Genomic DNA, 23,202 nt, shown 5'->3' with positions numbered 1-23,202 from the left:
CAGGAAGTGTGGGTTTGGTCCATGGTCAGGGAACTAAGACCCTGCATGCTGTGCAGTTGAAAGAAAGAAAGGCCTTAACCAATTTTTTTTCCATAAGAAAAAAAAGGGAAAGAAACTTAAATTAAAAACACACTCTCATTTAGGTCCCCCAAACCTACCATGTATTGAATGTCAGTTTGGCACCAACATTTTACAATTGTTATTAGCTGACATGGAGTCCTGACAAACCCTGGGAGGTGGGTTGTGTTATATCCTCATTTTACAGATGAGGAAGGTGAGGCTCAGACACATGATATGGCCGGCCTGAGGTCAAGAGCAAAGGGTAAGGGCGCCAGACTAGAGCCAGCCATAACTAGCGCCATGGCTTTCAGTCCATAGGAAGTAAAGGCACCCAAGGCAGAAACAGCCAGACAGTAACAACAGTGATGAAACTCTACTCTGGTGGGCGACGTGCTTACAGCTCTGAGGGAGACGCTGTCACGGTGCCCGTTTCACAGGTGCGGGGAGTGAGGCACGGGGAGAGGCCCGCAGGCCCGGCTGCCTGGTTCCAAAGCAGGAACACACAGACAGCACTTGAGAAATACCCCTACCTCCTTGGGTAGGCGCCTGAGTGCCAGTCGGGCACCGCTGCCTGCTGAGTCCGTATGGGCGCCGGTTCTGGAAGAGGGTCTGTGCCCGAGGCCTGGAGCCCAAAGGCTGGCTGCCCAGGCTGGGCCCTTCCCAACAGTGGCCACCCGTGCCCAGCCACGCGCCCATTCAAGCAGGACAGGCTGGCTCCAAGGGGCCGCTGGCTGCCCAGCCCAGGAGTTGCCACGGGGCGTGGGGCCCAGCCGGGCACAATCCCCTCGCTGCTGTCCAGCCTTGCCCAGCCCAGCTGGCCACACGGGGGGCTGCTCAGCCAAGCCAAGGAGGCCTGCCTGCATGCGCTTCTGTCGGGGATGGGAAGCTGAGGCGGGGTGGTGGTGGGGCACTCCTAGGCTTTTTACAGCATCCACGGTCTTGGCCTCCAGCAGGTGCTCAGCGCAGTGTGTATACAAAGCTGCAGGTTCCATGCCAGGCAAATGGTGCGGGATCAGTGACTGTCGTGAGCAGCGTCATCATTACGATTATCCTCAGCAACCCTGGGTGAACCGAGGCCCCAGGAGGGGAAGCGACCTCCCCAGGACCACGTGACCTCGGGTGCTCCCAGAGCTGGGATGGGAACTCAGGCACCGAACGGCAGATGCCAAGCAGTTTACGTTGGCCGCGCTGCACGTCTGGATGCATGTGCAGAGTATGAATTAAACTAACAAGGAGAGGCTTCCCCAGTGGGCCAGTGGTTAGGATTCTGTGCTTCCATTGCCAGGACCACGGGTTTGATCCCTGACCAGGGAACTAAGATCCCCACAAGTCACTCCCCTGGTTGGGGGTGGGGGGTTAAAAAGTAAGTGAAATAAAATGATACACTACTATAAAAAAATAACAACAAGTGGTGTAGTGTAGGCACTTTTTCGTCATTCTAACCATCTATTTTCCTTGTCCAAAAAATGGGTACACTAATAATGCCAGATAAGTGGCTCTTAATGATTTAAGGGAAGGTATGAAATGAGAACAACAAAGCGCCATATCTATGGTCATCTTAGGGACTTAAAAATAATAATAATAATGGGATAGATGTTACCATGTATATAGAACTCAATATGCCCTAAGTGCTTAATATATACTGTTAATATCCCCTTGCCACCTCCTGGCAACCCAGTCGGGCCTGTGAAATGCTTTCACACATTTGAAAGAAGCTGAAGGCAGGTAAGCAACTTGCCTGAGGCTCAGGGCAGGTAAGCAACTTGCCTGAGGTCACACAGCGAACAGCCCTGGGCTTGGAGTGTGGCAGGTGGCAGGGGCCTGATTCTTTCTCCGTCATTTGATGGTGCTTCCCGCCACCTTAGCCCTTGACCTGAGACATAAATGGATAGGGCTGTAGGGGTTCTGCCCGACTGGGCTTTGGCCATGTGCTCCCCTGCCCCCAACCCAGGGTGGAGGGTGGGGGTGGGGACTGCAGAGGGGGCTGGCGTGACTCGCCCTCCATCTAGTTCTCTGGAGCCAATAACGCTGAGCTCAGCGTCTGTCTGCTTCACCAGGCTGCCAAGGAGCCTGATTATTTTTAGATAAGATGGGGGGGGCGGGCGCCGGGGTGGGAGGGAGCCCTCAAGTTGGGCAGGGGAGGGGGACATCACAGCTGTGGAAATGTGCCCCTCAGCCCCCTCTCTGGGGACCCTGAATACCAACCCAAGACCATGGGCTGGGCTCCTGGGACTCAAGGCAGAGGAAGATGGGAGGGATCCTGAGGGGTCAAGGACTCACCTGTCTGGCCCTCAGTTTTCCCATCTGTAAAATGGGCATGAGGGTTCCCACCTTATACAGTGGAGGCAGGATTAAATGAGCTATCCTTACTTGACAGAAGAGGAAACTGAGGCTCAGAGAGTACTTCCCTATGACCGAGCCAGCTCCTGCACTTGGGCTCTCACCCGTGACCCCAGTGACAGAAGACATTCACGACCCTCTGTGGCAGCAGCCAGGGAAGGGGCCATGCCATGCTCCAGACCGCGGTCTCCATGGTGCTGGTCCCAGCTAGTGCTGGGCTGATGCCTCCTCCCCTCGGGATGGGAACCCCTGTGGCGATGTCACCAATTCCCCCTCCCTTTCTTTGCAGATGCAGAGCAGAGTGGCAGTCCCCGGGCAGGGATGGGCTCCGACCAGGAGGACAGCAAGCCCATCACACTGGGTGAGTCTGGAGGTGGCAGGGTGGAAGACACGGTTGCATTCCCATCTTTTATTTAGGAGTAATCTTGGGAACACCGTTTGTGGGTTCTGTGTGGTCCTGTATGAGTGTCTGAGTCATCTCTGGAGTAGGTGCTGCTGTTATTCTGTTTTGCAGAGGAGGAGACTGAGGCCCAAAGAGGCATATGAACCTTCCAGGGGCATCCAGGGAGCTGGGGTTGGAACCCATGACCCTGAGCTCCAGCATCTGGGCTCAGAGGTGCTCCCCTAACAGTCTCACAGGGTGTTCAGTGAATGAGTAGGACAAGTCAGTTCTGTGTTGGGGTGGGGGGTGGGAAGCAGGAGAATTTGCCTGCATCAGGGCTGGGAGCAGACGCCTGAAGGACAGAAAAGTTTTGGAAGCTGCAGAGGCCCTGCTTCTACTTTATCCCCTGGCTCCTGTCTTCACAGTCTGTCTTCCCTAAAGTGGTCAGAGGGCTTCTGTGAACACTTGAGTCATGTGTTGCCCCTCCCCCACCCACATCCCTCAGGGTAAAAGCTCAAGTCCTTCCTGCAGACCAGGAGGCCCTGTACAACCTGCCCCATGCCCTCCATCCCCCACCTTTTCCTTCTCTGCCCCTTGCTCACTCTGGTCCAGCCACAGGGGACCTCCTCACTTCTCCTCCAATACGCCAGGCACCACCCAGGGCCTTTGCACAGGCTGTACCCTCTGTCTGAACAGGAAACTGCTCTGTCCCTCTCAGATCACCCAAGTCTTAGCTCAAATGCCTCCCTCTCAGAGAGATCTTCTCTGAGCTCCTTAGCTCAAGCCGCCTGGCCACTCTCAATCCCAGCCCTCTGTTTTAGTTCCTTTAGAGGAAGTTAGTGATTGCGTATGTATTTGCTTAGTTGCTTAGTGATTGCATATGTGTTTGCTTATCTCACCTGGTGGAACGTCCCCTCCTAAAGGGCAGAGGTGTTTATCTTGATCACTGCCCTGTCCTCAGTACCTAGAATAGGACACAGTACACAGCACATGCTCAAAAAAACATTTATAGAAAGAAAGAAAGAAAGAAAAAGGAGAGGAGGGATAAAGCAAAGAGGAAAAGGGAAACTAGAGAGATAGTACAGCAGGAGCGGGTACAGAGGGGAGATGAAAAGGGAGACGGGAAGAAACACGCGGTGGGTGAGGGCATCCCCCATGGAACGTCCGTCACAGTCATGCACAGGGAGGCTGGACGGTTCCAGGAGGCTCACAGGCCCCCGGGCCACATCTCTCTGGCCATCTGTGACCTGAGTCCTCCTTGGCCTCCTGTGATCCCCACGTGCCTCCCTCCAAGCCAGATGTTCGAGGCAGGCGGCGGGGGCTGCGGCGTTTGGCCGGGTCCCATGGGGAGCTCCAGCGTCTGGTGGAGGAAGTCACTTCCTCCCCGCCCGCCAGGGAGTCCCCTGGAGATGGAGCTGGGCGAGCGCTGCACAAACAGGAAACCCCTGTGGGGGGAGGGTGGAGGGGCGTGCTGACAGCAGCTGGCCAGCTGGGTCAGCAGGAAATGGCCATGGCCACTTCCCCTGGACACTGGGAGCCACCGCCCTGCCCTCCTCGGGAATGTTGTGGTCCCCAGCCTTCCATCATGGGCCTGGGCAGGCAGTAATTGCTCAATAAATGGTGGACACAAAGCTCGTAAGCAAGGAGGGGGCTTAAGTGACGGACAGCGGGGGAGCCCGGCGCTGCTCTGCGCTCTCTGCGGCTAGTGCTGCCCCCTAGGGGCCTGGACAAAAACTGCTCCCAACACCACCTCGAAACCAAAAGCTGCCACCTCTGTTCTGACCACTCTCCCGGCTCCTTCAGCTCCAGCCCCTGTCAGCCTCCAATTCGCCAAGTGTGTCCCCACCCCAGGGCCTTGGACTTCCCTGATGGTCCAGTGTTCCACGCTCCCACTGCAGGGCACGCAGGTTCGATCCCCGGTCAGGGATTTTCCGTATGCTGTGTGAAAGTGAAAGTCATTCAGTCGTGTCCGACTCTGCTACCCCATGGACTATACAGGCCAGAATACTGGAATGGGTATCCAGTCTCTTCTCCAAGGCATCTTTCCAACCCAGGGATCGAACCCAGGTCTCCCACATTGCAGGAGGATTCTTTACCAGCTGAGCCACTAGGGAAGCCCAAGAATACTGGAGTGGGTAGCCTATCCCTTCTCCAGCAGATCTTCCCAACCCAGGAATCGAACCAGGACCTCCTGCATTGCAGGCGGATTATTTACCAGCTGAGCTACCAGGGAATCCCTACACACTGTGTGGTGCATCAAAAAAAAAAAAAGTCCTATGTTCCAACCCTAGGGCCTTTGCATAAGCCATCCCCACTGCCAGGAACATTGTAGCCCACAGGCAGGTGGCAAAACATTGAGTTTAAGATCATTCTAATCAAGGCAGCCAACTTCTCACAAGGCAGTTTCACTGTGCCAGGGGCTGTCAGGCCACTTCTCAAATTCAAACTCACATTTCTATTTTCCACTCCTACCCTGATGTCTTGGTTGAATGTCACCCTCCCAGGAAAGCTTTCTCTGAGCCCTTTGTGCAAAATAGGTCCCCTCCCCATCAGGCTCCCCCACCTTGCTACCCCCTGACACAGCTCATGTTTGACTTAATGATCTTTAAAATTTTTTTAAATTGTGGTACAACACACATAAAATGTATCATTTTAACCATATTAAAATGTACCATTCGGTGGTATTAAATACATTGACCAAACTGTGCACATATCACCTGTCTGGTTCCAGAACATTTCATTACTCCCAAAGCAACCCCATCTCCATTTGTCACTCCCCTTCCTTAGGTAACTACTCATCCACTCTCAGTGTCTGTGGATCAGCCTGTTTGGATGTTTCCCATCAGTGGAATCACACCCTGTATGTTCTTCTGTGTCTGCTTCTCTCACTGAGCATCGTGTTCTCAGGGTCCGTCCATGTGGTGGCAAGTGTCAGGGCTTCTCTCCTTTTCATGGCTGAGTGATGCTGCCATGTGTGGAGGGACCACATTCTGTCTATCCATCATCACTGATGGACTTTTGGGTGTTCTCTGATTTCAACTACTATAAATCATGCTGCTATGAACATTCATGTACAAGGGTTTTTGACTTCCTGCTCTTATGTGGCTTCCTTTGCGCACTCCAGACTGAGAGCAGTGGCCCCTGTAGGTCTTGTTCCCCATGGTTTCCCCAGTGTCCAGCTTGGAGGCAGACACAGGAAGTGCCTGGGAAACACTTGCTGGGAGAATGGGTCCTGCCTGTGAGGGCCTCTGGGCAGGACAGGCCTGTTCCCTCCCAGCTGTCCAGGTGGGTCAGGGCTCTTGCCCTCTTGGGGCCAACCTCAGTTTCCAAATCTATGAAATGGGTCTAAACCACCCCATCCTGGAGAGGAGGATGTCCAAGTGTCCAGACAGCCCCTGGCACTTTAACTGCCTTTAACATTAGGCAGGAGTGGGTCTAGGCACACTGGAGATTTTAACTGCTGCCTGTGGACCCTCCATTCAGCCCATGGTTCTGAGCCCCTGCTGTCTTCTAGGTTCTAGCCCAGGAACTGGGGATGCCACAGAGCTCCCAGCCTGGCAGCAGACAGCTAAAAGACTGCAGTGTTGCATGGGGCAATGAGTGAGGCAAAAGGACCGAGCTGGTCCCTCTTGGGTTGTAGCATTCATATCTCACAATCACCCAAGGTGTATGATCCCCACTTTTGAGACCAAAGAGGTAAAGTGACTTGTCCAGAATCACACACCAAGTGGGCACCCTAGCTGAGATGTGAACCCAGGTCTGGCCTCCACTCGTGTGTGCAGCTGCCATGCCACAGACCCGGGAGGAAGGCTGGGAGGCTGGAGGACAGGAGGCTGGCTGCAGCTGCGCTGAGAAGGACGGAGCAGACTCAGGAAAGAAGATCCGCTCCAGCTGCGTCAGAGCAGAGGGCTCCTCAGCCTGGAAGGGTTGAAACAGCCATCCTCCCCCTGCGGTGAAGGAGGATGGGGTAGACGGGGATGCCTGGTCAGACACCCCAGAGTCTGGGCAGCCCAGAGGTGTGAAGGTGGGGGACCAGACCCAGCTCAGCTGGACGCCTGCTGAGCCCTGTCCTCTGTCTCTTTTCCAGACACCACCGACTTCCAGGAGAGCTTCGTCACCTCCGGTGTGTTCAGTGTCACTGAGCTCATCCAAGTGTCCCGGAGTAAGTGTCCCCGCCCACCCTGTGCTGGGACCTGCCGGGGGAGGGGGGCAGCTGTCAGGAAGAAGTGGCTTTGGGATGGGGGCTCCCAGAAGGAAAGGGACTCAGGGAGGAAGGAAGAAGGAACCCATGTCCCTGGCCCACTCCCCCTCGTCCTCTCCAGTCACCCCTGTCACTAAACTAAGGTTCCTAGGAAGGGCAGTATCCAGGCCCTTTCCAGAGTCCAAGGTCAAGGTGACATGCATTTCCCCAGGAAGGACTCTAGATGCTGGGTGGAGGGGCTAAACGAACTTCCACCCCAACATCCCCCTCCGGGGGCCTCCCTCACCCCATGAGGAGGATACCCCAGAGGGTCCCCCAATCTGCTTTGCCTCCTGTCCTTTTGCCTTACCTATGGACCTGCTGGGGACCCCCCACCCGCCAGACACCTGCATTTCAAGTCCACACCTCAGGAAGCCCTGGTGGCTCAGATGGTAAAGAATCCACCTGCAATGTGGGAGACCTGGGTTCAATCCCTGGGTTGGGAACATCCCCTGGAGAAGGAAACAGCAACCCACTCCAGTATCCTGGCCTGGAGAATCCCATGGACAGAGGAGACTCGTGGGCTATAGTCCATGGGGTTGCAAAGAGTCAGACACAACTGAGCGACTAAGCACAGCAGAGCACCCTACCTTAACCCTAACCATCTCCCTCCCCATCCAGATCAGCAGAGCCTGGCCTCTGGGAATGCTGGGAAGCTTGGCCTCTGGCTCAGGTTATGCCTCTACCTCACAGTGTGACCTTGGTGTCTCTCAGTGGCCTTGTTCTTCTGATACATAGAATATAGGCCAGTTTCAGCCAAACTAGTGCCAGCCCCCAGAGGGCTCTCCCCACCCCTCCAGGGCAAATCACAGTCCTGGACCTTGTTCCCTCCCTCACCCTCCTCTCTGTTGCCTTCTGCAGCACCTGTGGTGACTGGAACAGGACCCAACTTCTCCCTGGGGGAGCTTCAGGGACACCTGGCATATGACCTAAATCCAGCCAGCACCGGCATGAGAAGAACGCTACCCAGCACATCCTCCAGCGGGTATGTCCCCGGGGCCCCACCTCTGGGCATTCCATAACCCCACCCACCCACCTCCATCCAGCCCCAGCTGGTTCACTTGTTTCCCTGTTTCCACATATCACCTGGAAAACTCTTATTTATCCTTCAAAATCCAGGACCCAAGTGACTCTTTTCCCCAGTCCTGACACCCCACAGTAGACTCCCACAGCCTAGAGTCCTACAGGCCCAGCCCTTGAGATGAGAACACAGACAATGATGCTTGTTGAGATATGCTATGTGATCGTGAGCCGGTCACATTATGTTTGCCTTGGTTTCCTCATCTGTAAAATGGGATCATGATCCTACCAGGTTCTGGGGATTACAGCAGCTCAAGAGATGAGCCAGGTCTTCAGGGCTTTGGTCTCCACTCTGCTAATTTTCTAGCTTGGACCTCAGCCGAGTCCCTCCCTGTTTTTGGTCCCAGGTATCCCATCCAAGTAACGGGTAGGTTATAACAAGTGCTATCTGAGGGTCAGGGGCAAGTCCACGGCTCGCGTGACGTCTCGCGATAGCACCCTTCTCGCCCCGCCCCCGCCAAGGGCCGGAAGTAGCGACGCCCGCTGGGCCCCCTGCGTCTCCGTGGTAACCGCCCTGCTGGCTTCCTCCTTCGCCCTTTAGGAGCAAGCGGCACAAATCCGGCTCGATGGAGGAAGACGTGGACACGAGCCCCGGAGGCGATTACTACACCTCGCCCAGTTCTCCCACGAGTAGCAGCCGCAACTGGACGGAGGACATGGAAGGAGGTGGGGCTGGCGGCGGGAGCTGGCCGGCTTTCCGGTCGGGGTTACCGCGGCTGGGACTACGTATTCCGACAGGCACTGCGCGGGCGCCAGGGAGTCGGGAGTCGGCATGGAGCCATGGGGCCTCCTGGGGATTGTAGTCGCGCGGGCTGCGTTCGGCTGGACGTAAACTCCGGGTTTGCATTCCCAGAGCTCTTTCGTTCCACTCTGACCGGCTTTCTTGCCCTCTGCCTGTAAACAGGCTATCTCTGTGAGTTTCTTGCTCTACAGAATTGACTCAGTATAGATTCGATCAGCAGGGTGCTTCTTCTTGGAGTTCCCCATAGACCCTCCAATTTAGCGTCGCCGCTAGAGGGTCCTGATACATAGGTTCCCTACTCACTAGGGTCCTGTCTGGAGTTCCTCCCCCCCACCCCCATCAAGATTCCCATCTTCACGGGATCTTGGTATGGGTGATTCCGGTTCCATAGGAGCCCCGCCTCTTCTCTTATAGCATCCTTTTCCTGGCAGGTTTTCTTGTTGCTCCTTTGTCTTCATAGGGTCCTCTCCAGAATGTCTGTCTCTTGAGGCCCCTGTTCTGTAGGGTCAGCTGTTTCATAGAGGCTCTTTTCTGTTGAACGCTGGCTCCTGCGGATTCTTTGTTTACTAACCGTCTCCCCAAGGGCATTCTCCAAAGGCTTCCCTTCTTTGGCGTTTCCATCTCCACCATCGTTGTCATCTAAAGAATCCCTTTAAAAAAAAAAAAAAAAAGAATCCCTTTATGGGAATTCCCTGGCGATCCAGTGGTTAGAACTTGGCGCTTTCACTGCAGAGGGCCCTGGTTGGATCCCGCAAACCGCGGGGCGCAGCCAGAGGAAAAAAAGAGAGAGAGTGTCTTTCACCTTAAGATTCCGCTCTCTAGTGAGCCAGCGCTAGCCATAAAGGAAGTGGTTTGCAGAGTCGCCTGTGGAAAGGACATCCCTGGCATTCCTCAGATTCTCTTGTCCCCCAATTTTAGAAGCTTGGCTCTACTCGATGTCTTTTCCCTTAGCAAGGATTCACCCCATCATATAGCCTAGTGGTTATGAACGGTGGACACTTGAGTCCCCCAACCCTTAGCAGCTTCCTGGTGCCCCTACCTCTCTGTGCCTCAGTTTCTTCATCTGTAAAATGGGGGTGTTAATACCTGGATTACCCACTCCATAGGGTTGTTGTGGGGATTAAGTAAATTAATGACATCTAGTGTTCCTAAAACAGGCCTGGCACATAATAAGTACCCAGTATACCTTTAGAATTTATTTTCTTCCCTCCTCCTCCTCTTTCCCTCGTCCCTACTCATGTAGAGCCTATGTCTTATAGAGATCTGTCTATACAAAGTCCCATAACTATAGGATCCTTGAAAAGTAATCTAAGATTACAATTAAAAGGGCAGATTCACTAAAATGGAAAAGAATCTGATGTATATATATCTGAAATTGAATCATTTTACTGTACACCTGAATCATTATAAATAAACTATTCTTCAGTAAGAAGAAAAGAAGGAAGAAAAAGAAGGCAGGTTCAGGCATCAGAGAAACAAGGGTACAAATCCCAGCCCTGCCTTTTGCTCCCTGAGTAGGCTGTGTACCCTTGGACAGGTGACTCAACTTCTCTGAGCCTCAGTTGCCTCATCTCCAAAGTGGGAAGATGAGAACGATCATTTTTTTGGAGAGTTGGAATGTGAATAAAGCAACCATCTAGCATATGATAAGTGACCAGGAAACAGGAGAGTTTCTTGGTGTTCACATCCTTATAAAATTCCCATCTCTTTGAATCAGTCTGTAACACAGCTGGTTGTGACATCTGAGGTCCCAAGGGTCCTCCCTCTTCCTCACTGTGGGCTCCCAGAGCAGGTACCTAATGCTGGGGGGACCTCTCTCTATTAGGCTCTAATTTATGAGTCAGAATGTCTCTATGGTTCTTTCTCTTTGAGTTCCCTATCTCTCTCAAGTTTGTCTCTATAAAGACCTGTATTCAGTAAGCTTTAAGTCTGATTGCAGATAATAGAAAACTCAAAAGGAAATACATTTCTCTCTCAAATAGATGTCCAGCCATCAGCAGCCCTGGGCAAGTGTGATGTGAGAGTTTTAGTCTCCTGCATTATGCAGCACTGAATATGGTTTTTATTCCTACATCATAGTCCAGAGTAACTGCTGGAGCTCCAACCATCATGTATCATATCCAGCCATCAGGAAAGAAGGGTCAAGTATGGGCATGTCCTCCCCCTTTAAACATAATTCTCAGAAGACTCACTTACCTCTTGTGCTTGTCTCCGAGCCCCTGAGTTAGTCCTAAGGCCACAGCTGGCTGTGATGGATGCCGGGAAATGTAGTTTTACTTGGGGCAATCATGTGCCATCTCAAATTAATGGTTCTGTTACTAAGAAAGAAGGATAAAGTAGATATTGGGAGACAGTGAACTTCTGCCCTGTCATTTCCTGATTGGAAACTCAAAAGCACTTCTCATTAACTCTGTAATTGAAGAGGTTGTCTACATATAAAGTGTATACTATTTAGAGCTGAAAGACGGCCTGTGCTGGGGTAGCCATAGCAGTCCTGAGAGGAAAAATTATAGCCTTCAGTCTATTGATTAAAAAAAGAGAAAGGCTGGAAATAAAGAGCCCAGCTTTCAATACAGGATGCTCAAAAAAGAAAAACAGCATTTTGAAAGGAAGGGAATACTGGAGAGAGTCCCTAGGGCTGGATCTGACCTTCCTGCCCTGAGAATGACATAGCCGTGACAGGGGAGGACAAGAAGGAAGGTTGTAACAGCTTCTGGTGTGTGATAGGGAATCACAGAGCCAGAAGGGGATGCCAGAGGGGGTCAGTCCCCCTGGAGCTCCCATTGGTTACCTCAGATGATGACAAACTTGCTTCCTTCTGTGGGCATCTCACTGGGCATCAAACATAAACACACAGACCTCTAGTGTGTGCCTGTCCCTGCTCTCCTGGTGCTCACAACCTGTTGGGGAGATGGATTCTGTCTTTTCCTCCCCCCTCCTCCTCCCCCTTCCTCTCCTTCCCTTCTTACACCACCTCCTCCTCTTTCTCCTCCTCCTGGCTTCCTCCAGCTTCCTGTCTAGACAGCCCCCAATTAGCTGTTCATTAAGGGGGTTAAGCTGATTAGAGCAGTCTCTCCCTTCCTCCGCTGTGGCCTCCATGGGCAGCAGGCCGCGCTCAGCTAACTCCCCAGCCCCAGCCTCCATACTCCAGTGCCTTAGAGGAGCAGAGGCCTGTTGCAGGGCAGAGGGGTGGGGGGAGCAGAATCTTGCCAGCCCCTCCAGGACAAGACCAACCCCCCCAGCCCAGGCAAGACCCCCCTGGGGTGTCTTGCAGCCACATCTCTCAGGACCCCTATACCAGCTTCCAGGCCTTTGCACCCTCCATGCCCAGGCCAGGAGTGCCTATTCACGTGGCCACCTCCTCCCCGAGGCCTTCCCCGATTACTCAGCCAAGCCTGGCAAAGAGGGGATCCCAGAACTCTGCTCTTGCTGCTTCTGTGGCCCTTCGCCAGGGGACGTAGGCCCTTCACAGGCAGTTATTCTGTTGTGGGGAGGGGGGGTTGGCTTACCTCATCCCTTTTTTAACTTTGCGGGGGTGGAGGGGGCAGGTGGGGGTGGCAGAGCATTGCCTGTGGTTACGAATTGAGTTTGAGTCCCAGCTCCACCACCTTGTGGCTCCCCAGGGTCTCACAGAGGGTCCTCACCCAGGTCATCTCTGCCTCGAAGGGACACTGGGTGATGTCTGGGACATCTCTGGTCATCATGACTGGGGTGGGGCTTCCTGGCTTTGAGTGGGTGGGGCCAGGGAGGCTGCTCCACACCCCACAGAGCCCAGGATGGCCCCACAGAGGGTGACCAGCTGAGATCAGCAGTGCTGGGGAGAGCATCCCACATAGTAAGTGCCCACTGAGCGGTGGCAGTTCCTACCGGGACTGTGCTCCGCCCACCCACCCGTCCACTCTGCACACCCGCTGCCCATGCTGTGTCGTGGGCTAGTTTGTGGGTCTCAGATGGGGGAGGTACAGGCCTCCCTGTTAGATGAGGAGTGTGTGCTTAAATGGAGGACAGACAGGCATGTGTGACAAGCAGGTGGAAAGATGCTGGGGGAGCGGGGCCCCTACTGGCACCTGTCTCCAGGTAGGTGTATATCTTCCACCGGCGGCGTAGGGATGCTCAAGGAGGCCGTATAGATAGGTATGTTGAACAGAAAGATGGCTGGTTGCATCAGGATGGAGAGGTCAAGGGCACACCTGCTAAGTGGAGAGACGCTTACTTTGATGGGGCACCTAGGGGCACCGTGTTAACTGCCACGGTTGCACAGGTGGGGCTCTTCCCAGTGTGTGTGTTGGACGAACTAGAGATGTTCAGATGCAGGAGCATCAGATGGGGTGTGTGGAACACAAGGGTGACTCTTTCTTGCAATGCGGGTGCCTCCCTGCCCCCACCCCACGCCCTGGCTCCTTCATGCCGGTCTCCGGAAGTTCTAAAAAGGCCTGCGGAAGTGCGGCTGGGGATGGGTCCGGGCCGGGCTATTTCCATGCAGGACAGGCTGTTCCAGGAGATCCTAAGTGAGCGTGTGACAGCCCTAACCTCATTCTCGCCACAGCCATGCACCAGCCGGGTGCCCACTGTGCATACAAACATGTGCATGTGCGCACATACACCCTCCGTTGCTGCAGGGACACACACACCCTGCCCTGGGTCCTGCCAGCTCCTCCTGTCCCTGGGAAAGCCCAGACCTGCTCTCAAGCCCCTGCTTGACTGCCTGGTCCCTCTGGGCTGCCAGCCACATCCCAGGACATTCCACCACCCTCCCCGCCACCCCCCCCCACACACACAGAGGGTGCGCACCCAGAGCCATCAAGGGCAGTGGTCTTTGTCATGGCAAAAGCAGTTGGTGGCCTGAATGCCCTTAACGGGCCTAACTCTTGGATTGGGCTCACACCCCCACCCCCACCCCCAGTGGTGCTAATGCAGCGACCAGAAGCACCCTATGATGAAATGCCTCGGGGAGGAGGGGAGGGAGGGTTCATCAAGTGTCCCAGATGGGACAGTGCTAGGGACACATGCAAGTATCAGCTCACAGAACCATGGGAGGAGACCCCAGAAACAGGGTCCACTTACTTTATACCATTCTTTCATTCATTGAGGCTGAGCTGGAGACCTTCTGGGTTCCCCCAGGGCATTCAGTGTAGGTAGTGAGACCCCTATCTGCAGAGGAATGGAAGCAGGTGATTCCAGTGCATGGGTTTGTGCTGGATCCTAGTCTGATGACTTCACCTGCCGTATCTCATTTAATAGTCATGATGATTCCACAGGGAAGGTTCTGCACCCCGAGTAAGGATGCCGGGGGCACAAGCACAGAGCCGCTCGGACTTTGGGCCAGACCTTCCCCTCTCCCACCTGGCTGCCTTCTCCAGGGCTCTGGCGTTCCCCAGGGGATGAGGGCAGCCCTGAGCTGACCCATGTCTGGAAGAAGAGAAGATGGGGGCCAGGCTTTGTCACCCAGGGGCCCATGGGGCATTAGGCCTCTCATCCCCATGGGCCACATGACCCTGGGTGGCCCCCTTCCCAGCTCTGAACCTCAGTTTGCCCTCTCTACAATGGGTTCGCAGCCTCTCGCCCACGAGTGGCTGGTGGAAGGGCGGGCACGGGCTCTGTGGGGAGGTCCAAGGGTCCTAGGAGGGGAGAGACCCTGCCTGCAGGCCCTTGACCGTCTGGCTCTCCTCACAGGCATCTCATCCCCAGTGAAGAAAACAGAGATGGACAAGTCTCCTTTCAACAGCCCATCTCCCCAGGACTCACCTCGCCTCTCCAGCTTCACCCAGCACCACCGGCCTGTCATCGCCGTGCACAGTGGTGAGCACTGCGGGCTCCAGGCGTGGAGGGGTGGCTGGGCCCTCTTAACAGGCCCCTTGCAGCCAGGGAAGTCCCACCAGTTGTCTGACCACAAGTCCTACTGCTGTATCCTCCCATCCAGGCAAGAAAGCCTGCAAGTGCTATGGCAGAGAGCACCCAGGCCTGACTCTTTGGAGGCCTCAGTTTCCCCTTTTGTACCAAGAGGTGCAGCCGGGGGCTCACCTCTCAACCTGCTCCCCATATGTTATACTCAAGTGACCCATGGACAGATCCCGGGGTTGGACAGCCACAAAAAGAGGCAGACACACAGGACACACACGGCGTGTCACACATGGACTTCCCTGGTGGTCCAGTGGTTAAGACTCTGTGCTTCCACTGCAGGGGGCATGTGTTGATCCCTGGTTGGGGAACTAAAATCCCAGATCACGCTGCTTGGTGTGGCGAAAAGATGAAAAAAATTTTTTTTAAGTTTAAAAAAAAAAGGCCACACACAGGAATGTGGGCGCTCCTGGCCACCCACATGGGCAGCATCACACAGCAGCAGAGACAGACTCTAGCCACCACGGGGCTTGAGCTAAGCCAGTCACCCATCCATCAGGGCTCCTAAATGTCCCCCTCCCAAGGCTGTCCATAGAACCAAATGAGTTAAATCAGAATAAGTTAAACAGGAATCTGAATGTCATCTGTTGTCCCTTGGTTTGATAATAATGATTTAGTGCCATACAAAGGCAGGTATGTATACAGGACAGAGGCAAAAGTCAAGATAGCACAGCAATTTAGACTGGGACCCAGAAAAGCAGGGCCCCCAACTGCCACCTGTTCTTGTAAATAAAGTTTTATTGGCACAGGGCCACACCCAGCCGTGTACTCATCATCTGTGGCAGCTTTCAGGCGACAAGGGCAGAGCTGAGTAGCCCTATCAGAGACCCTATGGCCTGGAAAGCCAAAAATATTTACTGTCTGGCCAGAGAGAGAGAGAGAATAAAGGGGAGTGGCCACTAATAGATACAGGGCTTCTTTTGGGGGAAAGAAGATATTCTGGAATTAAAACTGTCACTGAATTATTTAGAACAAGAAAAAAAAAAAAAAAGCAAATGCCGCACTGGACTATTACTGAGCAATGAAAAGGGGAGAAGCCCTGACACTCGCTACCACATTGATGGACCCTGAGAACACGACACTCAGTGAGAGAAGCAGGCACAGAGGACACACGAGATGTGATTCCACTGATGGGAAACGTGCAGAGCAGGCAGATCCACGGCCACAGGGAGTGGGTTCCTGCTTATCAGGGGCTGGGGAGGGAACGGGAGTGTTGCTCATGGGAACAGGGCTTCCTTTGGTGGATATGAGAATATTGTAAAAGAGATTCTAGTGATGGTTGCACAGCTCCGTGAATGTGCTAAAAAGGAAAGTGGATGTACACTTTCAGAGGGTGTATTTTATAGTGTGCAAATGATATCTCAATTTTTAAAAAAATTGGCCCACCTTCCATTTATGGAAAGAGCTAGCTGAGCCCTGGGTCAAGGTGTGGGCTGTGGGGCCAGTCAGTGTGGGCCCAGACCCCCAGGTCTGCCACCTGCCTACTGTGTGGCTAGAACAGGGGACGGTCCTTCTGAGAGTCATAGTCGTCCTCTGTTTGACAAAAGGGACGGCGGAATTTCCTGGTGGTCCAGTGGTTAGGGACTCCACACTTACACTGCCGAGGCCTGGGCTCAATCCCTGGTCAGCAAACTAAGATCCCATTAGCTACGCAGCATGGCAAAATGACAATAATAAATTTTTTAAAATAAATAAAAATTGTAAAAGGGGTGATTCCAGGCCCCTGTGGGCTCATGGTGGAGATGTAGGCATAACCCACTTGCGTAAACACAGTGACTCTGAGACAGGGCAGCCCAGCGGGAGCCCCGATGACCACTGCCCACCCCCATCTCTACAGGGATCGCCCGAAGCCCTCACCCGTCCTCAGCCCTGCACTTCCCCACCACCTCCATCCTGCCCCAGACGGCCTCTACCTACTTCCCGCACACGGCCATCCGCTACCCGCCTCACCTCAACCCCCAGGACCCGCTCAAAGATCTCGTCTCTCTGGCCTGTGACCCGGCCAGTCAGCAGCCTGGACCGGTGAGTGTGGGGCGGCGCGACCACCCCGGGGACCCCAGGGCATCGTTGATGAGTGTCAGGCGGCCTTTCCTCCCACCGGGCGGCTTCTGTTTTGCAAACACCTGGGTCCGCAGCCCCTGGAGTCAGACCAGTGGGAACTTAGCCTGTTTCAAATGTCTGAGCGGACGACCCTGAAATCAGATGCGATTACTCCTCAGCTCAGGCTGTCTTTGGCCAAACTTCCACCAAAGCTTTGATGTTCGGAGGCTTTTGGACCTGGGGACTGTGGGCGAGGTGATGGATGAAGGGGTACTCGTGAACGCAGGGAGATGTGTCCAGGCCGCCCGTGAGGTCTGGTGGTACTGATCCTGTTTAGGAGGAAGTGGGCACAAAGTGGCTTGAGGAGGCGGTGATGATACGGCCATCCCAGGATGCTGGAGGCCTGCGGAGCCAGGCCAGCCCTGGGCACCCACCAAACTCGTCCCGGCCAGGCCCATCCACAGCCCCGGGGTGGACAGCAGCCCGAGGCGGAGGGGGCACCCGCCGCCTTAACCACCTGTCTCTCTGTTCCCCCCAGTTAAATGGAAGTGGCCAGCTCAAAATGTCCAGTCACTGCCTTTCTGCTCAGATGCTGGCACCCCCGCCCCCCGGGCTGCCGCGGCTGGCGCTCCCCCCTGCCACCAAACCCACCTCCGAGGGAGGAAGCTCGTCGCCAACCTCGCCCTGTAAGCACCCAGGAAGGCGTCCCCAGGGGCCCCTCCCCTCCCCCGCCCCGCTGCTGGGGTCGGGGGCTTAGGCCCACCCGGTGCGTGCCGGCGAGTTTGGTGGGTCCCCAGATGGAGGCCTGGTCCATGCAGGGCCAAGGCAGCCTGAGGAGATGGCTGGGGGCAAGCCTGGGGTCTGCCTCCATTGGCTGAGTGGCCTGGGGGCCCCCGTGTGCCACCCCACCCTCACTCCCGTACCCAGGCTCCAAACGCTCCTCTGCACAACAAGCAGTAGGGGAAGATCTCAAACTGGAGGCGGGAGGGCCAGACCCGGCCCCCAGGTGCCTTCCGTCTGTGAAAAAGGGGAATCTGTTATGATGGTTGCTGTTTTAAAGTCAGGACATTTCACATAAAACTTCCAGATTTCCCCTGGATTCTCGGGGAAAACCGGCTACAGCGGGCTCTGTTCCTAGCTGCCAGTCTGGGCCACACCTTCAGACGGGACAGTCCCCACTTGCCCTTCTGTCCCCGGGAGGGCAGGGGTGGCTGCCCCGCCTTCTAGAACTTTCTGCTCTCTAGATGTAGGTCTGGGTGGTAGCCTAGTGGGAGGCCCTGGCTGGGCCTCCTAACTTGCCTGAGCTTTCCACTTTCGGGATGCGGCTGGAGAGATGACAGCTCACCAGCCCCCAGTGGCCCCCCCACCCTGGTCCAGGTATCCCCATCAGCCATGGCTCTGCCCCCAGCCTCCCCCTGAGCCCCATCTTTGTGAAGGTCTCTCTCTCCCTCACTCCCCAAATGAGCTTCCTCACCACCCCCCCCAACAGGAGGGGCCAGCCCTCCCTCTGGGCCCTGTCGGCCCCCTCCCTGCATACAGCACCCCCACCCCTAGAGTTTCTTCCCCAGCATCCACTTCCTGCCAAGCCCGGGGCAGCCTCACAAGTAGACATCTTTCTCCAAACACCAAGATGCAGCATTGGGATGCTGGGCTCCAATCCCACCCTTGAAGCTCCTTCCCTGTGTGACCTTAGGCAACTGTCCTCCCCTCTCTGAGCCTCAGTTTTCTCAGCTGCAAATTGGGACAGTCACAGGGGCGGTGCGGAGCACGTCAGTGAAACAGATCAGGGAGAACACTTAGCAGGAGGCAGGCGCAGGGCACAGAGTTGGCATGAGAGGCTGGTCATCACCTCCTTGCCCTACTTCCTCATCTGTGAAATGGGCAGAATGGTCAGTCTGCTGTGTTGAGGCCACTGAGTTAACCCTGGAATGCTGCCCACTGCCTGGTATATAGTAGACACATAATAGAGGAGGAGTGAATGTGGATTTTTTCTCTTTTGCCTTGTACCAACTTCTCTACTGCAGGTCCAGCCTGCTTTCCCCCCGCAAGCTCCCCAAGCCTCACTGCCTCCCACTTACCCTTGCTCCAGTGGAGACCACACGGGGACCCTTCCTCCACTCACTTCCCCGCACCCCAGCCTGGATTTTGAATCATTCCCTCACCCGCAAAACGTGATCAGTGAGATGAAAATATAAAGATGCTGCGTGTGTGCACCCAGCCTTCCCCGAGCCCTCTCCAGGAGGGAAATTAATAAATAAAACGCCCTCAATAATTCATGGCACCCCGCACGGCGGGAGGCAGGCCACGGGAGCAGGATGGACCAGGCACTGGAACTCTCTGAATAATTCACAGGCGGTTTCTGGATTATGAATCTTTCATCCCGCGCCTTCCCTCCCGGCAGACACCAGCCCGCGCGACCCTGGGGGCCTGAGCCTGTGGGCTTTTCGGGGTGCCCGAACCGTCCGGGGGAGGGCGGCCAGCTCAGAGGCGCCGGGTGCTGGGTGCGCAGGCCTGGCTGGCTGACCCTAAGCAGCGGCCACCCTCTCTGGTGCTCCCGCGCCGCCCCCGCGCTAACGGGCTCTCGGTCTCTCTCCTCCTCGCAGCCTACTCTACGCCCGGCACGTCCCCTGCAAACCGTTCCTTTGTGGGATTAGGACCAAGGGATCCAGCGGGCATTTATCAGGCACAGGTAGGGGCCAAGAGGCCGGCTGGCGGGGGGTGGGAGGGGCAGGGCAGAGGGGCCGGCCGGGCATGCAGGGAGCCCTCCCCCCAGCTGTACCCCTGGCGTGGCGGCTGCTGAGTGTGGTCAGGGGACCCGCCTGCCAGCTCCTTCCAGGGCCTTGAGCCCATACTGGGGGATATGCTGAAGCCCCAAATCCCGCCAGGGGATGTGGGGCTAGGCTTGTCACTGCCCCGGTCCTATTTGTACAGATGGGAAGACTGAGGCTCAGAGGAGAGGGGCTTTGCCCAGGATCACACACTGCATCAGCCCGAGCTTTCAGACCCCCAACCTTCATCCCCTCCCACGCCGGCCAGAGGGAGGCAGCGGGTGGCAAGGGATCCCAGGATGCCAGGGGAAGCTGGGGAAGCCAAGGCAGCCCATGGCAGGGGGGTGGGGCCTCCCAGTAGAGCATGCAGGCCCCCACCGCAGGCTCCAGCCCGCGAGGTGGGAGGGAGATAGCGAAGGTGGGGTTGGCATCACTGCCCCTGAGTGCACAGGTTGTGGGGACCAGGGCTGGCTGAGGACAAGACAAGGAGGCTCAGAGAGGAGGAGTGAGTCACCTGAGGCTGCGCAGCACTGCGGGGCCAAGCCTCAATGTGTCTGGAACTGAGACCCGTGGCTCCCAGCATCTCTCGAGGCAGGAGGTGGCCTCAGCCCCTCCCCGTGTGTCCCCAACTCCCACCTATGGTCTGGCATCCGTATCTGTGTTGTGTGCAGGCCAGGAAGGTGCTGGCAGGTAGTGTTGGATGGTGGTGGCTGTACCCCTGAGCCATGCTCCCTGGTTGGTGCGTGTTGAGGACGGGATCACAGGACATAAAACGGCTGCTGCAGCCCCTCTGAGTCCCAGACGCACAAAGAAACATCCTGGGGCTCCCCACAACCATAGAGCATGGGGATTTGCAGGGTCCCCAGGGGTCACATTCAGATCCTCAAGCCACTGTGAGAGAGTGATCTCTTGCACCAGAGTCCACGGGCAGGGGGCAGGGGTGAGGGCAAGAGGTGGACAGGTAGCCACGTCCCCCTTCCTCCACTGAGATCAGAATTAGCCAGGCTGGGGAGGCCCAAAGAACCTCCCGCCATAGCCTGGCCCCCTGGGGACCATTCGAGGCTGCCCTGGCTGCTGCTGGCAGCTCAGGGGCTCCAGAGTTGGGGGGACCTGGCAGTCCCCCTCCCTCCCTTCCCAGACTTTAGCTGAGGGTCCTGGGGTCAGGAGACGAGGGCTTCTGTCCAGCTCTTCTTCACCCACTCTGAACCTCAGTCTCTTCTTCCGGCCTTGGGCACCTCCTGGGGAGTCCTTGAAGGGTCTGAAGCATCAGGGGACCAGTTTGATCCAGAAAGGGCAAGGAAAGGCCAGGACCGCCCCTCGCACACCCAGAATACTAAGTATCCCCCCTCACTGAGCCCTGGCCAGGATCCAGACAGAGGGATCGCTTGGTCAGGGTCACCTACTGAGCTGGCGCAGCCCCAGGCCACCCCCCTTCCGGTTGGGTTTTGAGTTCTATCCTGGTGTGGATACCCCTGCCCCCAGAGTGCTCAGGGAGCCAGGAATTTCCTCTCCCACTCTCACCTGGCAGCCCTCCCCACTGGAGGCTGGGCATGTCCTAATTGCTTCCGAAACCAAAGCTAATAAAAGCAACGGACGGCTGCGGGCTACCTTCTTCACCCTGCCCCGGTCTCCCCCATCCGTTGTGTCACCTCCCCTATCATCAGCCTCTGCAAGGGGGGGAGGGGGTCACCCCAAGTGGACAGCCTGGAAGGGGAGGGAAACCAAGGCAGGTGGGTGGCGGGAACCTTTGTTTCTCTGTGCTATGGTCACCCCCTGCTCACCCCCTGCTTGGTGAGCAGGCCCTGCTGGGGACCCAGAGAGGGTGGGACTGGGACTATGGAGGAACCTGGGGGAGGGGGCATCTGGGCCCCTGCCTGGGAGGGGAGGGGTCGGAGCCTGGTGTCTGACAGAGGATAAGGGTGTCCGGGCGGGGGCTCAGTGCTGCCAAGGGCTGGAAATAATGGGGAAGCAGCCTGAGCATAGCTGGCAGACCTGGGACGTGGGCTTTGGCCTGGGGGCCCGGGGGAGCCATGGAAGAGGTCGGGGGCGGGGGGTGGGGTGTGCATAGCCAGGGCTGGCAGCCAGAAAGAACTTTGTGGGGCTGGTGTCGGGTGGGGGGGGGCAGCGAAGGTGTTGGATGGAGGACCCTGCCAGATTGTGTAGGCAGGACCTTGGGTCCCTGGACTAAGGGGACCCCCGACCCCGGCAGACCCCAAAGGGAGGGAAGGGGGAGGAAGGAGCCGCAAGACCCACTCCCCCCTCTCGGAGCCCCTGTGCTAAGGGCTCAGAGTGGAGAGGCCTCTTTCTGGCGCAGTCAGCACTTCCTCCGCCTTCCTTGTTCCTGGCGGGTTGGCTCTCCTCTACACGCGCCGCCCCCCCCCCCCAACCTCCGCCCCACTTCCCAGCCTGCATCGGCTTCTCCCTTCCCCACTTCTATCTCCTGCCCTCACCCTCATCAGCGCCTGGCCCCCTGATCAATGTTCTCTGACCCCAATCAGCGCCCCTCCTCTAATCAATGGCAATTGATCTCTCCCTGATCAATTGCCTACCTTCTTCATCTCCCCACCCCCATCTCTCACCATCCCACCCCTTCCCCGCAGTCCTGAGCCAGCCATCACTTTGGCCTCCAGAGTAGGGCTCTGTGGGGTCTGACACCTCCACCCCCACCCCTGTGTGAAGGGGTCGGTCCACCTGGCCTGGTATTTCCCCCCAGTCCTCTGCCCATCACACCTGGTCAGCAGATGAGCAGAGGGCCTGAGTGGTTAAGCCATGTGCCCAGAGCCACACTGGGGGCTCCAGCCAGGCCAGGGGGTGACAGAGCCCAGACCCCACTGTTGGCACTGTGCGGCCTCAGTCTCCCCCTCAGCTGATGGGGGAGGATGTTGAGTTGAGGGTGCCTCCCCCCGCCCTACCATTACGGGGGCCAGAGTCGGGCAGAAAGCTTAGGAGGGGAGGAGGCAGGGAGGAAGGGCCTGGGGAGGCTGGCCACCACAGGGGAGGGTCACGCCCAGAATCTGTCTGGTTGCCAACGGAAACCAGACATGAGGTAATGGCCAAGATGAACTTGAACTTGGCTGGAGGTGGGGGGCTGGGAGCCACGGCGCCAGTTCGATAGGATGGCCCAGCGGCTGCAGGCGGCCTGGTGGGATTGATCGCCCGGATGGAGTGTGACTGGTTTCCAGCAGGCGTGGGGGCACAGCGCTTCTGTGACCTCAGTGGGATGGGGCAGGGGGCTCCCTACCCCAGTCCCACTCCCCAGGTGGATTGGACACATTTCCAGGGGAAGGGACTGTACAGCGGCTTCCCTGTGGGGACCTAGGCCAGAGCTGTCCCTATAGACCTGGCCGCCTGAGCCCACACCTCTGTCTCCTCCTCTGTGAAGTGGGAGTCATGACCCCCTTAAAGACCAGGCTAAGGGGTCAGCCCCAGGCAGGGGGACAAGCAAGTAGCTTCTCAGGCCGTAGTTCAGATGCTGTCTTCTTCCCTCAAACGCTGGCGGACTTAAGCAAGTTACTTTACCTCTCTGAGCCCTTGTCTTCTTCACTGCAAAACAGGGTTGGGGGGCAGTAGTCCCTCTTTCGTGAGGTTCTGGGGGAGCCATTAAATGGGAAAATGTTAAAAGTAAAGAAGAAACAAACAACCCCAGTCACAG

The 23,202-nt window shown here is 56.3% G+C and overlaps 1 protein-coding gene across 4 annotated transcripts in view; it reads left to right on the top strand.

Moving 5' to 3' along the window:
• NFIC (nuclear factor I C) overlaps positions 1 to 23,202 on the top strand; it is a 72,851-nt gene that overhangs the window by 42,880 nt on the left and 6,769 nt on the right. For 2 of the 4 annotated variants that reach the window (XM_043912016.1, XM_043912013.1), the window contains exons 3-10: positions 2,690 to 2,761; positions 6,870 to 6,944; positions 7,884 to 8,007; positions 8,644 to 8,768; positions 14,518 to 14,643; positions 16,580 to 16,764; positions 17,321 to 17,468; positions 19,386 to 19,471. In XM_043912016.1, the coding sequence (XP_043767951.1) occupies positions 2,690 to 2,761; positions 6,870 to 6,944; positions 7,884 to 8,007; positions 8,644 to 8,768; positions 14,518 to 14,643; positions 16,580 to 16,764; positions 17,321 to 17,468; positions 19,386 to 19,471 (941 nt within the window). The remainder of the gene's footprint in view (positions 1 to 2,689; positions 2,762 to 6,869; positions 6,945 to 7,883; positions 8,008 to 8,643; positions 8,769 to 14,517; positions 14,644 to 16,579; positions 16,765 to 17,320; positions 17,469 to 19,385; positions 19,472 to 23,202) is intronic. The other 2 variants (XM_043912014.1, XM_043912015.1) reach the window with 2 other exon arrangements.

This window comes from Cervus elaphus, chromosome 9 (assembly GCF_910594005.1).
Source record: "Cervus elaphus chromosome 9, mCerEla1.1, whole genome shotgun sequence".
Lineage (NCBI taxonomy): Eukaryota > Metazoa > Chordata > Mammalia > Artiodactyla > Cervidae > Cervus > Cervus elaphus.
The sequence above is the reverse complement of the archived record's forward strand: the minus strand, read 5'-3'. Positions and strand labels throughout refer to the sequence as shown.